Here is a 14747-nt window from a genome sequence, read left to right as displayed (position 1 = left end):
CAAGAGAACTACAACCTCAAATCAGAAAAAGTTGGGACATTTTGTAAAATGCAATAAAATCAAGAATCTGTGATTTGTTCATTCTATTTAACATTTTATTAGCTGACAAAAGTACAAAGAAACGTTTTTGTATTTTGACCAACATAATTGTATTTTGTAAATATGAACACATTTTGATTTTAATGGCTGCAACACACCCCAAAAAAAGTTGGGACAGAGACCAAATAAAAGTGAAAAGATTATCCAAATTAGATTATCCAACTATTTTGAAACAGTCCACAATGAGCAGGTGAATTGGTAATATTTGAGGGTATCATGTTTGGGTCTAAAAGTGCTTCTCAGTCTTTTAAAGCAAAGATGGGTCATGATGGCTCATCACTTTGTGCCAAATATCTTGAGAGAATTTTCAAACAATTAAAAAATCACATTTCTCAATGCAAGATTGCAAAGCATTTATGCCTTTCATCATCTTCCATACATAATATTGTCACAAGATTCAGGGAATCCAGAGAAATCTCAGTCTGTGTTGGCAGTAGACCTGTTGAATGTACGTGACCTTTGAGCCCTCAGATGGCATTGCACAAGATACCATCATGCTACTCTGTCAAATACAGCCACTTGTGCTCAGGACAGGAGTAATTTGGAAAATCATTTTCACTGAACACAGTCTGACGCTGCATCAAGAAATGCCACTTGAATCTCTGTTACGCAAGGAGAAAGCTTTACATCAGTTCTATGTGGAGATGCTGGTGAGTTCTCTGGGCCTGAGCTCATCTCAGATGGTCTAGAAGAAAGTGGAAATGTCTGCTGTGGTCGGATGAGTCCATGTTTCAGCTTGTTTTTGGGAGAAAATAGACATCGAGTTCTCATTCCCAAAGACGAAAGGGACCAACAGACTTTCACCAGCGACAGGTGCAAAAGCAAAAACAAATTGAACAGCAGAAAACACCACTGTGCAAGCTGGAGAACATAAATTAACTTATATTGAATACATACACTTCCATTCCTGTCTTTTGAGTATATGGCCCCCATGAAACATAAACACAAACATATAATGAACACCTTTAATGTAATAAACTGCACCTGTGGTTATTACGTAGTGACATCATGTTGTGAACTTGAGGGTAACTGACTAAAAAAATCCCAGGACCAGTTGGGTAATCATAAATTTGCTAATATAAATATATAAGCTATGAAAAGTGAAATTAGTTTTGATAAGAGGTTTAGCATTTGTTTAGAGTTGTTATTTGGTTTGATATTTTGTTCTAATGCAATTAAATTCTTAAACGTTTAAGTTTACGATTGTCAAGCTAACCTTTTTTTTCCTGTTTCATCACTATAAGAACATGAACATAAACATGTATTAATAAAGTAAACAAGGTCAGTTTTGATTTCATGTTCACCTTAAGTGTACAAAATCACATAATACATACGGTAAGCATGTGTGAAAAAGGTTAACACTTGCTCTTTTGCCTATAATCTAAACTTGTGATTAACCTCCCAGAGCTGTAATATACAGTCATATGAGCTATGGTATAATGGTCTTATTAATCAAACCCCTTTTGTGCCTTTTCTTTTGTTTTTCTTTTCATATGGAGTCATGGTTTGATATTCAGGTTTGTACAGTTCAGGGTTTTATTTATACTTATTTCTGCATGTCTTCGTACTATAAGACCTCAGCTACTTCTAATCGATACTTGTTATGTGATAAATATTGAAAGACCCGTTGATTATGATACATTTATTGTTTGCATTTCTGTTTAAGAATGACATCACAAGCTTAAAGAGGATACACTAGCTTTTTTCAAGTATACAGGAGACAATTGTGCTTAAAATAACTAAGCTTTGATGCTAACAAATTAAAGGGTTAGTTCACCCAAAAATAATTTACTCACTTACAAACCCTTTCATCTTTATGATGAAACTTAACTTAAGAGCTTTCCGTCCCTCCATTGACAGCTATGCAACTACCACTTTGACGCTTCAAAAAGTTCATAAAGAGATCGTAAAACTAATCCATTTGAATTAAGAAATTTTATGTGTGACGATCTGCGGCTGGAGTGCCTGCTTGAGCCGCTCGGGGGCACTCTTTCCTAATTTATTGTTTCCTTTATGCCGAGTTCAGACTGCACGATTTTCAAAATAATCGGGTCACTGTTGTTTTCACACTGCATGACTATCTGGGGTAACATTCCGTTGCTGCTGTGTTCACACTGCACGATGGATCGTCGACAGGAGGTTTCACACTGCATGACTTTACAAAAGAAAAAAAAGCCGACAACTTCTGCCTGGTCCGCAAACTACGTTTCACAACCAAACAAACGCGAGAAGTGATAGGAAATAACGGAAGGTCACGCGTGCGTGAGACCGGAGTTCTCGCGCGACACTGAATTTGTTATTAAAAATGATAGCCTACAAATTGTATGTGCACTGATTTGTAGCGAAAATGAAAAAGAAAAGAAAAAAACAGTTTATGCAGGAAATGGTTGGGAAGACGAGGGGAGCAAGGACTGTGTTTTGCAAAGAGAGTTGGGGGTAAATAAATAATTTTGCAAATGTCCTGCTGTTGCTGCTGGTCATGCAAACGTTTGTGCTTTGTTTCTGTTTGATATAATTGTTAATATAGGCCTAAAATACTAATATTCTGGTCTATAACTCCCAATATTAGGTCATCGCCGATGTAGTTTTCAGTCAGAACACATTCACACAGCAGGATTGTGAATCGCCGACAGGTCCAGATATTTAGCATGCCAAATATCTCACGGGCGTCGGCGACTTGTCGGCGATTCTCTCAGATCGCGTCTTTGCTCATTCACACTGCGTGATTGTCATTCGCGTGAACGAGCACCGATTTGCCTGTGATTTCGGACATTTGTCGGCGATTTCTCAAAACCTGTCGGCGAGCCAAAATCGGGGCTAAAATCGTGCAGTCTGAACTCGGCATTAGTGTTTCCTAGTTTCACGGTTCCTGGACTCCCTGCCTGTATCTGCATGTTTCCCTGTACCTGTCCCTGGATCTTCCTCTCATTAAAGCCTGCGTTTGGATCACCTCTGTCCATGTTCCTTGTGCAGTTTCATGACATTATGACGAGACGTGAATGCGTGTGCAAAAAACATAATTTACCATTATTATACAAATATTAATCTCCAACACACGTTCACACAACGTCTGCTCGTCAACACAACTCTTGTGAATGGGTGTTGGAGATGAATATTTTGTAAATAAAGTGGTAAATTATGTTTTTTTTTGTGCAAACAAAGCACTCGCATTGCTTCATAAAATTTAGGTTAAAACACTTGGGTCACATGAATTACTTTTATGATGCCTTTACTACCTTTCTAGGGCTTGAGAGTGGTAGTTGCGTAGGCTGTCAATGGAGGGACAGAAAGCTCTCAGATTTCATTAAAAAGATCTTCATTTGTGTTCTGAAGATGAACGAAAGTCTTACGGGTTTGGATCAGCATGAGTAAACGATGACAGAATTTTCATTTTTGGGTGAACTAACCGTTTAAGATGATGAAACCGACAAATGTCATTGCTTAAAGCTCATGAAAACAGTGCAAAGAATAATTAAGTGTGCTTTCTATGCTTGCAGGCGTAATACACTGTACAGGCTCATGGTTGGTATGTTGCTGCACAAGCTCCCATTGCTGAGGGTGGGCATTGGGGCCCATAGTCCCCAGAGCTGGTTGATGAAGAAGCAGACTGACTTGGCCCTTGGTACCTTGAGGAGGAAGAAAAGAGCATGGTTTAAATGTGGACAATTAATTTTAGCTTTCTGTGTAGCAGCTGAATAATTATGAATATATGCAGGCAGGGTACTCACCACGATCTAGCTTTCATGACCCGTGATGCAGTCGACTTCTTTCTATAATGGACAAAGTCACGAATCAAGTCTTGGGTTCTTATATCTGACCTCTGAAGATCCAAGGGCACCATGGTGGGTGGAGAAATGTCCAGCTCCAGAAGCATGATGTTCTCAGCCTGTGCCAACAAAAGATTTTTTTAGTCAAATTAATATACACTACAGTTCAGAAGTTTAGGTTCCGTACATTTGTATTTTTTATTGATCAACAGTGACAGTAAAGACATTTATCAATCATGTTACAAAAGAGTTCCATTTCAAATAAATGCTGTTCTTTTGAACTTTCTATTCATCAAAGAATCCTGAAAAAATAATGTATCACGGTTTCCATAATATTAAGAAATGTTTTGAGCACCAAATCAGCATATTAGAATGATTTCTGAAGGATTACGTGACACTGTGCTCAGCTTTGCCATCACAGGAATAATAAATAGAAAACAGTTATTTCAAATTGTAATAATACCTCACAATATTACTGTTTTTACTTTGATCAAGTATATGCAGCCTTGATGAGGATAAGAAAAACATTAAAACATTTACTGACCCCAAACTTTTGATTGGTAATGTCTTTTTTAAATTCACTAAAATATTTTTATTACCATAAAATGCTAGTATTTTATTTCATAATGATTGAACGTTTTAAAAATGTTGCTCTGTATAATACCAACCCTATATCTAGAAGGAGACCCGGTTGCCACGGCAACTTGAGCATACTGACTAATTGGTCTCTTGTATCCCACTACAGAAGTTGGCCTTCGTCGAACAAGAGGGGAGTTACTGGAGAATGAGAGAAAACACAACATCATAAGATAAGAATATCATCCTCGTGGTCCTGTAATGTTTGGAACAATGTTGCTCTTTCACTTACTTTTCTGAGGGGAAAAGAGGTAAGACTTTCCACTGGTCTTCCTCGCTATCAAAGTGGAGACGATTTATGATCTTATTCTTTTCCTCAGGAGGAATGAAGTTCTCAATGATCAGATTTCTGGGAAAAATTCGAAGAGACAAGTGACAAAATCGAAACCATCAGGAGAGGAGCTTTATCTTTTTTGTAGTTTATTTCAGGACAAAACTGAGGACAGGTGGGACGTACTTGAATTTCATCTCTCTAGTCAGCTCATTCATTGTCTGCTCCAGTTCCTGCCTCATTGTGACATGTTCATTGATGATATCGCCAATCTCAGACCTCACCAACTGCAGCTTACTGTAAAACTGAGAAGAACAACCAATTCAGCGTTGACTGGGGTAAAATGAAGACATTAGTTCTTATATTTCACTAAATTATAAGATATATACAGTAGCTGCTGTAATAAATTAAACATGGTTTATACAATAATAATAATAATAATAATATGTTTATTTTCTATAGCGCCTTTCAAGAACCCAAGGTCGCTTCACAATGTAATACAAATAACAAACAAATAGCAAACAAACAACAAGCGAACAAATACAAAGGCCATCGGCTTACGAGAGACAGAACAGTTGGAAACAAGCATACACTGGTTTGAATGAAAAGATAGAGATATTGCATTATTTATCAAAAATATGCTATTATGACAAAGTATGTAGCAGGTAGAGTTGGAAAAGTGTAGAACAGAGAAAACAGTGATGAGGATAATGATTTATTGGGCAAGCTTGAAGAAATGAGTTTTCAGATGTTTTTTGAAGGACCGGATGTTGTCGTTCGCACGAAGATTCGGGGGCAGCTTATTCCAGAGCGTAGGGCCAGCAACATTAAAAGCCCTACCGCCCACCGTGGAGAGTCTGACCCGGGGTACCACGAGAAGGTTTTCCGTGCTAGATCTGAGGGCCCGAGTTGGAACGTATGGCTGTACCAAGTCAACAAGGTATTTGGGTGCCGGGCCATGTAGGGCTTTAAATATTAGGATTAACAGTTTAAATTGGATGCGGTGTATGACAGGAAGCCAGTGCAGTTGGTGAAGGATAGGAGTGATGTGAGCAGATTTTTTATTATATGTGAGGGTGAGTGCAGCCGAGTTTTGAACCATTTGGAGACCGCTGTATAATGAATTACAGAAGTCCAATCTGGAAGTGATAAAAGCATGAATAACAGTTTCCGCATCTGTAAAGGTAAGAGAGGGGCGAATACGAGCAATATTCCGCAGGTGGAAGAAGCAGGATTTGACAGTCTGACTAATGTGTGAGTGAAAGCAGAGCGTGGGGTCGAACAAAACTCCCAGATTCCGTATGTACAGAACTGCAAATATAGCCATGTTACAAACATCATGTTAAAAAAGTGCATTAGAAACTGTACAATGCAATGAATGAACTGTGTCCTTGAAAATGCTAATGTGACAAAAAAAACTGACTGATAAAACACAAGCTAAACAAGCAATCTAAAGGAAGTATGTTATGCCTGATATAGATCCATACCATGTTGGGTTCTGGAATTAAAAACTCCAATCATTTTCTCTATAAGAAAATGGATTTTGAACGATAACTTATAAACCTTTAAAGACAGACCTACTGTGAGCTACGAGGTTGCTAATCCATGGTATTTGCTTCTGCTGAAGGGTTAGGGTTAGCGTCTCAGCTCATTTTTAAAATAATCATGTTAACAGTGGCATTCCTGGTTTAAAAAACTACATTACCCATGATGCTCTACAGAAAATGAAACAGATCAGAGAGTCAAAAAAGCAACATGTGCCAAAATAGCTCGTAAGCTCCGCCCACTGAAGCGCTGCGAATTATGTAATCGTGTTGTTCTCTCTACACTCTCAAAATACTGAAATATTTGTATATTTTGCAATAAACTTAAAATATAGTTTTTATTCATAATCAATGTAAATGAGTAGTGTGTAAATAAGTAATACCCCACTTGTGAAAGAAAGGTGATTAGGATGATGGAAGGTGATGAAGGCGGTTGCTAGCAAGTGGCTAAATGGGAATACAGAGGTTGTCTGGGACTTTAAACGTCTTCATGTCGAACAGGAAAACTCATCTACGCAGTAGTCTGCTTTTACAGTCTTGTTTTGTTTACACTCACACTCTCGCAAACTATTCTTTTCAACTTACAGATCTTAAATAAAGATTGAAAGAGCTGTAGGAAGCTTAGTGATTGTGACATTGAAGTCATGTGACCATGGTGTAGTTCATTTATAGCATTACTTTAGCTTTTCACTAAATACGATTGTATTTGGGCTATCTTGATGAACAAAACGTGTAAGAATCATAAACTTTTGTTGGTCACAGACCTTATTTTCTGCAACACTCAAAAAGCCAACAGAAAAATCCTATTGGCTTTTTGTCGAGGGAACCAGGGTGATGCGATTATTGTACATTGTCCAATTTGTTACTTGACAAGTTACCAAATAAATGAATAATTGGGTTTAAAATGATTTTAACCAAATTGATTAAATTATGTGAGGAAACAGACTATGAAGTGATAAGAAAGATACTAGCACAGTCTAAGAGATGTTTGTCTGTTTACAGTTTAGCAGTCATTTTAGAAAGATATATGACTGCAGATTGCCATGAATGCCTAATCAGGATTGAGTATTCATTACAAGTCAGAATTGTGAGATATAAACTCGCAATTCTGACTTGCACAATTGCGAGTTGTTGCAATTCTGACTTTATAACTCCCAATCGCGAGTTTATATCACGCAATTGTGAGATAAAAAGTTTTATTCTGAGGTGAAAATGAGCTTCCATAGTGTGGAGATGAACTGTGACCTTACGCACCTTTCTTAGTTTCTTGGTCTTAAATTCCACCTCTTGCTGTAGAGTGGAGAACGTCTCTTTCAGTTCAATCGTCTCTTCATCTTGATCAAACATCAGCTGCTGCATCTCTCTTTCCTGTCTATCCTAGAAGGATTTATCACACACATATGAGATTCTAATCCTTAAAGGATATTTAAATGACTATGTATTATAATCTAAAATATGTATATGTCTAGTACAGTTACCTGTTCAGCAATCTCCTGCCTCGTCAGTTCCAGCATTCTCTGCTGTTCATTGGTGTGGTCAATGATGTTTTTCCCTCCAACCAGAAGCTTACTTTCCATAACCTACAAAAAACCATGGCACACAGTAATGATGTGATTTATGAATGATATGGTGTATAATTTTCATTAAAAAAAGTCATGTGGAAATAACTAACCTTGTATTTTTCAATAATAATTTCCATAGCTTGTTGCTCCTTCAGCAACTCTTCCACAGTCTTTGCTTTCTTGTCTACCGTGCCAAGTTTCCTGCTAATATCTGACTTGTAATTGGCAGAGGTCTTGGCCATCTGCTGCTTCCACCAATATTCCTCCACACTCTCCTCCCGAACCGTCTCAACGACCCCCACCTCTCCATCTCTCGGAGTTTCCACCTCTCCGCTACTCATACTCCTCGTAATCCTCATACTGTTTCTCCTCTTTCTCCTCCTTTCTTTTGCCAGCATCCCTCGTTCCTCGAGCTGCTCCTTTAGGCGGGCTATTTCCTCTTGGAACTCACGGAGCAGGGCGTCTTTGGGGTCCTCGTTGATCTTTGGCTTGTTCCTGATGTTCTTTGCTCTGTTGGCGTACCTCAGTGTGGTGAGAGTCTCATCGTAGTGGCACGAAGCTGGTCCAATGGTGGCCACCATAACAGTTTTAGCGTTGCCTCCGAGGGAGTCCTGCAACAGCCGGGTGAGTTTGGAATCCCGATAGGGAACATGGGTACTCTTCTCATCCACCAAAGCCGAAATAACATTTCCAAGAGCGGAAAGGGACAAGTTTATCTTCGTAGCCTCTTTAAACCTTTGTCCCTGCACACCTGTTTTGCTTTGCCGCTCACTGCCCGCAAGGTCCACCATGTTTAACTTTCCGACACGAATGTGGTCCTTACCATCAATGCCCATTTCGCTGCATTCAATGGTTATGACAAAAATCGCATGAGATCTGGAGCTACGCTCGTTCATTTTGGTGAATCCGACGGATCTTGATTGGTTCCCCAAGTTCATGACATGTTCAATCTCCTTTATGTTCTTAGTCACCACACACGAGAGATCTTTGACATAGACGCCCAAGTCTGGATTTTCCTTGATCTCCATTTTTTTATTGTTGTCCTTGCAGAGGAGGTCTCGTATCTCTTCTTGATATATTTCGAAGTAAGACACTCTCACGAGATACTGTTGGTTCTGAGATCTAGATATATGAGTGAAAATATGCTGAAATGAATTTGGGATGACTCCCCTCGTCTCAGGGTTTGTGGGCACACCTTCCATTGTATATGTCTTGCCAGTGCCAGTTTGGCCATAAGCAAATATAGTTCCGTTGAATCCGTGCAAAACAGAGTCAATTAGAGGTTTGCATGCATAGTCATATAAGTCGTATTGTTTTGAACCCACGTCATAGACAGCATCAAACGTGAATGTTTTTACGAGGCTTCCGGATGATTTGGGATTACGCACGCTCACCTGTCCCAGTCTGACATCTACTTCAACAATTCTTTCTCGATTCATCGCCTCTTCCTTCTTGTTTAAAGGGCGGCACCGCACCACCACCTTAACCGCCTCTGATTTTTTGCCAATCGACATGGAGCGTGGTCGCAATAGGCTATTTCTCTTCATCTTTTTTTATGATAAAGTCTTTACGTCTTTAATATTCTGCTATGTTATGGACGCAACGAACGATTAAATAAAATACGCACATTCATGTGCAGGCTACAAATGCGCGTTTGAATGCAGCAAAATGTATGTCCGTCACATGAAAAAGTGAGCGCAGATCATCTTGGTCCAACGCCATCATTACATTCCGCTCATGCATCGTGCCTCGCGCATCTCCTCTCAGTCTCCAGCTCTGGCTGCACAGTGCACACGCCCTGCTCCTCACAGACAATAGGCAGAGCGCGCTCACAGGCGGCGTGATGCTGATAGGTAGATACCGTGTTTTCTCTCTGCGTGAGGTGTGACGCATTCGGTGTGGGTTATAATTATTCAATGATAAGATTACCGGTGATTACGTTATTAGAAGTCAGTTGCCTTGCCTAGCCTATAATATAGCACAATCATTGTATATGGCTTAAACAGTTTCAATAATTAGGTTATTTGACTAATAACCTTCATGATTGTTTGGTTTGAGACGTCAAGCCCTTTAATAGCTTAAACATAATTTACGATAAGACTGATAGGCATACATACATTTACAAAGGAAAAAATGGCAACTATGAATTTTACCATAAAAACTCAATGATGAGGATACATACAAGCCTTATCTTATGCCTTTTTTTGTGTGAGTGCACACATACAGTGGCCATCTGTATAATGCATAATTTAACTGTAGGCAATAGTCTGTTAATATATGGGCCTTCAGTGGCTACCACCATATTTGACCTATTATATTATCAGGACATCTCGTGTGTGTGTGTGTGTGTGTGTGTGTGTGTGTGTCTGTCTGCTGGTAAACCCTACATTATGGGGACAAAATGGCCCCCAAAAAGATGGCAATATCCAAAATCCTTGTCTTTGTGGGGATATTTTTTGATCCCCATGAGGAAAACATCTTATACATCGGACTAAGTGATGTCTTTTGAAAATACATGTAATGTAAAAATACAGAAAGTTTTCTGTGATGGGTAGGTTTATGGTTAGGGGATAGAATGCAGTTTGTACAGTATAAAATCATTATGTAAAGTCCTGATTTATATACATCTGACCGAAATTAATATGTAACGTGTGTGTGTAGGAGGAACATGTTAAAAGAAACAAATGAAAAAATGATTAAAAATTGCAATTGTAATAATTTTTATACTATTGTATATTTTTATTATTTTCTTCTATACAGCAATAAGTGTCCGTGTCCGCCAAAATGAAATAAAATAAAATATAGTCCATCCGAACAGAAAGGCTATTTAATTGTATTGCAAAATAGGCTATACAGTGATTCAGAATTACAACACTTAAGTTTGTCTAATGCTAATCTTTCTTTAGGCCTATTACTTTATCTCTTTTGTAAATAATGTATGCACACCTTGGAGTAATTTTCATTCATTTGCACTGATTGCTATGATTTGCATTGTCTAACCGACAGCAGAATGTGTTCTCGCTGACCATGTGACTCCGACTCCAGCACACAGTTATATTCGGCCAATGGGGACGCATGGGCACTGCGCGTCCCCGCTCAGACCGTGTGGAGAAGTTTACCGGTCCGGGTGCAAAGTCTCAAGTTTCGTTTAACTTCTCCTGGAGATTCACGAGCGTCTTTTATTCCATCCCCAGTCTATGGCGGCCGGTGTTTCTCTCTAATAAGTATGAATGAATGTTTCGCTGCGCTGAATTCTTTAGTGCGTCGCGCAACTGATATTTCGCGAGTTGCCAATAGCAACAGCATTTACGCGTTTATTTTCAACATTAATCTCTTGTTTATGACAAACGTTCATTCCATAGACATCTAAAACCGTCTCTGTGTGTTATTATACAAGACTATTCGCGAATATAAATATAATTTTATTTGCCGTTGAAGACAAAAAATGGGTTTGGGACAGAACCGTGTGCGTTTGCTGTGCATGCTGTCTTTAACGCTTGTGTTTTTCATTGTTGAAGTTGTGGTAAGCAGGATAACAGCATCTCTCGCAATGCTGTCAGACTCTTTTCATATGCTGTCGGATGTAATAGCCTTGATAGTGGCTTTGATTGCCGTGAGTTTTGCGGAGACAACTCAAACCACAAGTAAAAACACGTTTGGATGGATCCGCGCAGAAGTGATGGGAGCTTTAGTGAACGCCGTGTTTTTGACGGCCCTCTGCTTCACTATTCTGTTGGAAGCCGTCGAGCGCTGCACGCTGCCTCATGAGATCGAGAATCCACGAGTGGTCATTTGGGTTGGCGTTGCTGGTCTACTGGTCAATGTACTTGGTCTTTTTCTGTTCCACGGACACGCAGGGTTTGGAGGGCACGGGCACTCTCATGGTGGTCACTCTCATCGGGGACACGGACACTCTCATGGTCACAACACAAAAAGCAGACATTATGAAAAACCAAAGGCGCATAAAGAGGAACACAATCTTATGATAAACAGCAGCAGTTCTCAAGGAGATCAAACTTCAGATCTGAAATCAGGTAGGTGTTAAAATAAAATTAACTTTTGTAAAAAAAAAAAAAAACATAGGCTATATATATTTATATTAAATATAGCCTATATGCTTTTTCATTATAATTGTATTATACACTGCCCAGCCAAAAAAAAAGAAAGAAAAAAGTTTTTATATAGGCAAATACTTAAGAGTCTATGATTGGATCATTATTGCAGTGATTATTATGTTTCTAGCATGTTATATGTTTGGCAACAGTTCTTCTATCCCTAACTGATGGAGTGTTTCATTTCTTAATCAACATCATTGCAAATCAGCTCTTGATGGAAGTAACATCACAAGTTTATTTCCATAAAGAGGTGTATCAATTTTTGGTCAAGATCTTGTATTGACGATGCAAGAGTCCAGCACTCTGTAAAGTCTCGTCCAGCACATCCTAAAGACTTGGAATGAATTTGGGTCTGGACTCAGAGGTGTCAATTCATGTGTGGAAATGATTATTCATGCTCCCTCCCAACCATTCTTTCACAATTTTAGCCTGATGAATCTTGGCTTTGTCATCTTGGAATATGGCCATGATGTGTCTTCCTATGGTTGTTTAAAAAAATAAAAATCTACACACTTCATCAATTAATGTTAAAAAACTGTTGCCAAAATGCTAGAAACATAATAATCACTGCAATAATTATCTAATCATAACCTCTTAAGAATTTAAATCCAAACAGTGACTTTTTTTTCTTACTTTTTTTTGGGGCAGGGCAGTGTAATATAACACATACATGTAAAATTAGGGTTCTCACAGTCTTGGAAAACCTGGAAATATTGGGAATTTTTTTCTTTAAATATCAAAAGTATGATTTCAAGGCCTGGAAGAGTCATCAAAATGTACAATATCTTAAAAAGCTTATTGAAATGTTTATAGTAAACATAAATTTGTGTAGCTATTTTGTAGTTAAATCTGTATCCAGACATCACACACGACTGGAAAAGTAATGGGACAAACATGGAAATTAAGAAAGTGTGGGAACCCTGATGTAAAAGTCATGCCATTTCCAATGATATTGAATATTTTTTGTTGTTTTTGTAGTTGTTGCCTCTTTTGAGTGCAATTTCTATAAAATTCTTATTCTTAATTTTTTTTTTTCGAAAAAAGAAATGTATTGTTAAAAAATTATGATAAGCATATCAATTATATTTATGCACATATTTTCCTCTTCGTCTTTATTTTTATGATCACTTTGCGGTCTGCCTTTTTTAGACAGCCTGAACATCAGAATCCCGGCCAACGGCTCATTGGAGGACCTGGATCACAGTTCTGACTCCCAGTTGAACATGCGTGGAGTGTTTCTGCACGTGCTTGGCGATGCATTAGGTTCCGTCATTGTGGTAGTCAACGCCTTGATTTTCACTTTTGTGTGGACGCCATGCCAAAGCGACGAAATCTGTTTCAACCCCTGCCGTAGCACCCACTTGACTGAACATCAACATGTTAATACCACAGTCCTGCTGAGCATATCCAAACCGCACGACAGGAGCCCAAGAACCGTATCTGTAGCTGGACCATGTTGGGTGCTTTATCTGGACCCAATGCTATGTCTAATAATGGTGTGTATTTTGCTCTACACAACTTTTCCTCTCCTAAAGGAGTCGGCTCTGATCCTCCTACAAACGGTACCCAAACAGATCGATCTGCACAAGCTGAATGGGAAACTACGGAGCCTGGATGGTGTTATAGCCGTTCATGAACTGCACATCTGGCAGCTGGCTGGGTCTCGCATTATTGCAACCGCTCACATCAAATGCGCAGATCCAGCTACTTACATGGACATAGCCAAACGCATTAAAGACATTTTCCATGATGAAGACATCCATGCTACTACTGTCCAGCCAGAGTTTTCTTCCATTTCTGAAGGATCTGGTGACTCCCGGTGTGAGCTTTCCTGTCAAAGTCGATGCAAACCCAAACTATGTTGTAATCCGACTAAAAGGGCTAAGCCAGAGTCGGAGCTGACCAAGATTAAAGGAAAGAACTGCAGGCATGCTGTCGGATGGGCTGATCAGAAGGAAGTGGAGGAAACTGTACATAGTACAGAGATGGAATCAACAGTTTAGGTCAAGAAGGACATTATATTGCATGAGTTGCACATGACCACTTGCTCACAGTCGCAGGAAATGTGGGAGATTAGGGCAATTGTCTGGATTATTTAAAATCTTCTTATTGCATAAGTATGTCTCAGAGTGTTGGTTTTGTTGAACCCAACAACATTAGATTCCATGCTGTGTTCTGTATATAAACATGATATATATATATAAAAAACAGAATACAATTTTTTCATATTATGTTTGTTGGTTCTTATTGCTTGCAAGATATATATTAAAGGGTACATAATGTATTTACAAATAAAGACATTGATGCATATTAATAGCAGATATTTATTTTTCATATGTATTACACTATAATCTATTATAATGATCATACACTTTTGCCAGCCAATAGAGGTGTATAGTTGGCAAAAGTGATGTCCGGAGGGGATTGGTTTGGGGATTTATTTTTAATGATTTTACAAGTTTGATTAAACCATCAATATATGAGGAAAATATTTTATATTTTAAATATGAGTATGAGTCTAAACTTGATTAAGATTAAGACTAAATTATTTGACAAAAAAAGGGGTAAGCTACAACTAGGGATTTTTTTCTATGCATAGAAAAGCAAAAAGCTCACAGGAAAAAGCATCCATTAACTACAACATATCAGTTATTAATATTTTGGTTGGTTCTCTCTTGTTTTTGCATGTGTTCATAATTGCTTTATATGACAGCCTGGAAAAAAAGAATGCCCTTATTTGGCATGTTTCATTG

At 38.6% G+C, this 14747-nt stretch overlaps 2 protein-coding genes across 2 annotated transcripts; one reads left to right on the top strand and one right to left on the bottom strand.

Annotated features, from left to right (window-relative positions):
- Positions 1 to 3259: 3259 nt before the first annotated feature.
- kif3cb (kinesin family member 3Cb) lies at positions 3260 to 9451 on the bottom strand. The gene is made up of 8 exons (XM_056245586.1): positions 7990 to 9451; positions 7796 to 7897; positions 7572 to 7694; positions 4960 to 5078; positions 4735 to 4851; positions 4535 to 4643; positions 3828 to 3985; positions 3260 to 3725 (listed from the first exon to the last, which is right to left on the bottom strand). Exons 1-8 carry the CDS (start codon positions 9424 to 9426, stop codon positions 3617 to 3619), a joined length of 2274 nt encoding a protein of 757 aa, XP_056101561.1. The 5' UTR covers positions 9427 to 9451; the 3' UTR covers positions 3260 to 3616.
- Positions 9452 to 10823: 1372 nt separating this feature from the next.
- Positions 10824 to 14191, top strand: slc30a1b (solute carrier family 30 member 1b). The gene is made up of 2 exons (XM_056245585.1): positions 10824 to 11913; positions 13144 to 14191. Exons 1-2 carry the CDS (start codon positions 11325 to 11327, stop codon positions 13995 to 13997), a joined length of 1443 nt encoding a protein of 480 aa, XP_056101560.1. The 5' UTR covers positions 10824 to 11324; the 3' UTR covers positions 13998 to 14191.
- Positions 14192 to 14747: the final 556 nt, after the last annotated feature.

Source organism: Rhinichthys klamathensis, unplaced genomic scaffold (genome assembly GCF_029890125.1).
Source record: "Rhinichthys klamathensis goyatoka isolate OS25496 unplaced genomic scaffold, OSU_Roscu_1.1 h1tg000032l_1, whole genome shotgun sequence".
In the NCBI taxonomy this organism is placed as follows: domain Eukaryota; kingdom Metazoa; phylum Chordata; class Actinopteri; order Cypriniformes; family Leuciscidae; genus Rhinichthys; species Rhinichthys klamathensis.
This window is presented reverse-complemented; position numbering and strand designations above follow the sequence as displayed.

Coding starts and splice junctions, on each gene's coding strand:
- kif3cb (XM_056245586.1), bottom strand. CDS start 9,426: ATGAAGAGAAATAGCCTATTGCGACCACGCTCCATGTCGATTGGCAAA. Junction 7,898..7,989: donor TTATTATTGAAAAATACAAG/GTTAGTTATTTC, acceptor GGTTTTTTGTAG/GTTATGGAAAGTAAGCTTCT. Junction 4,644..4,734: donor CCTCTTTTCCCCTCAGAAAA/GTAAGTGAAAGA, acceptor CTCATTCTCCAG/TAACTCCCCTCTTGTTCGAC.
- slc30a1b (XM_056245585.1), top strand. CDS start 11,325: ATGGGTTTGGGACAGAACCGTGTGCGTTTGCTGTGCATGCTGTCTTTA. Junction 11,914..13,143: donor AACTTCAGATCTGAAATCAG/GTAGGTGTTAAA, acceptor TGCCTTTTTTAG/ACAGCCTGAACATCAGAATC.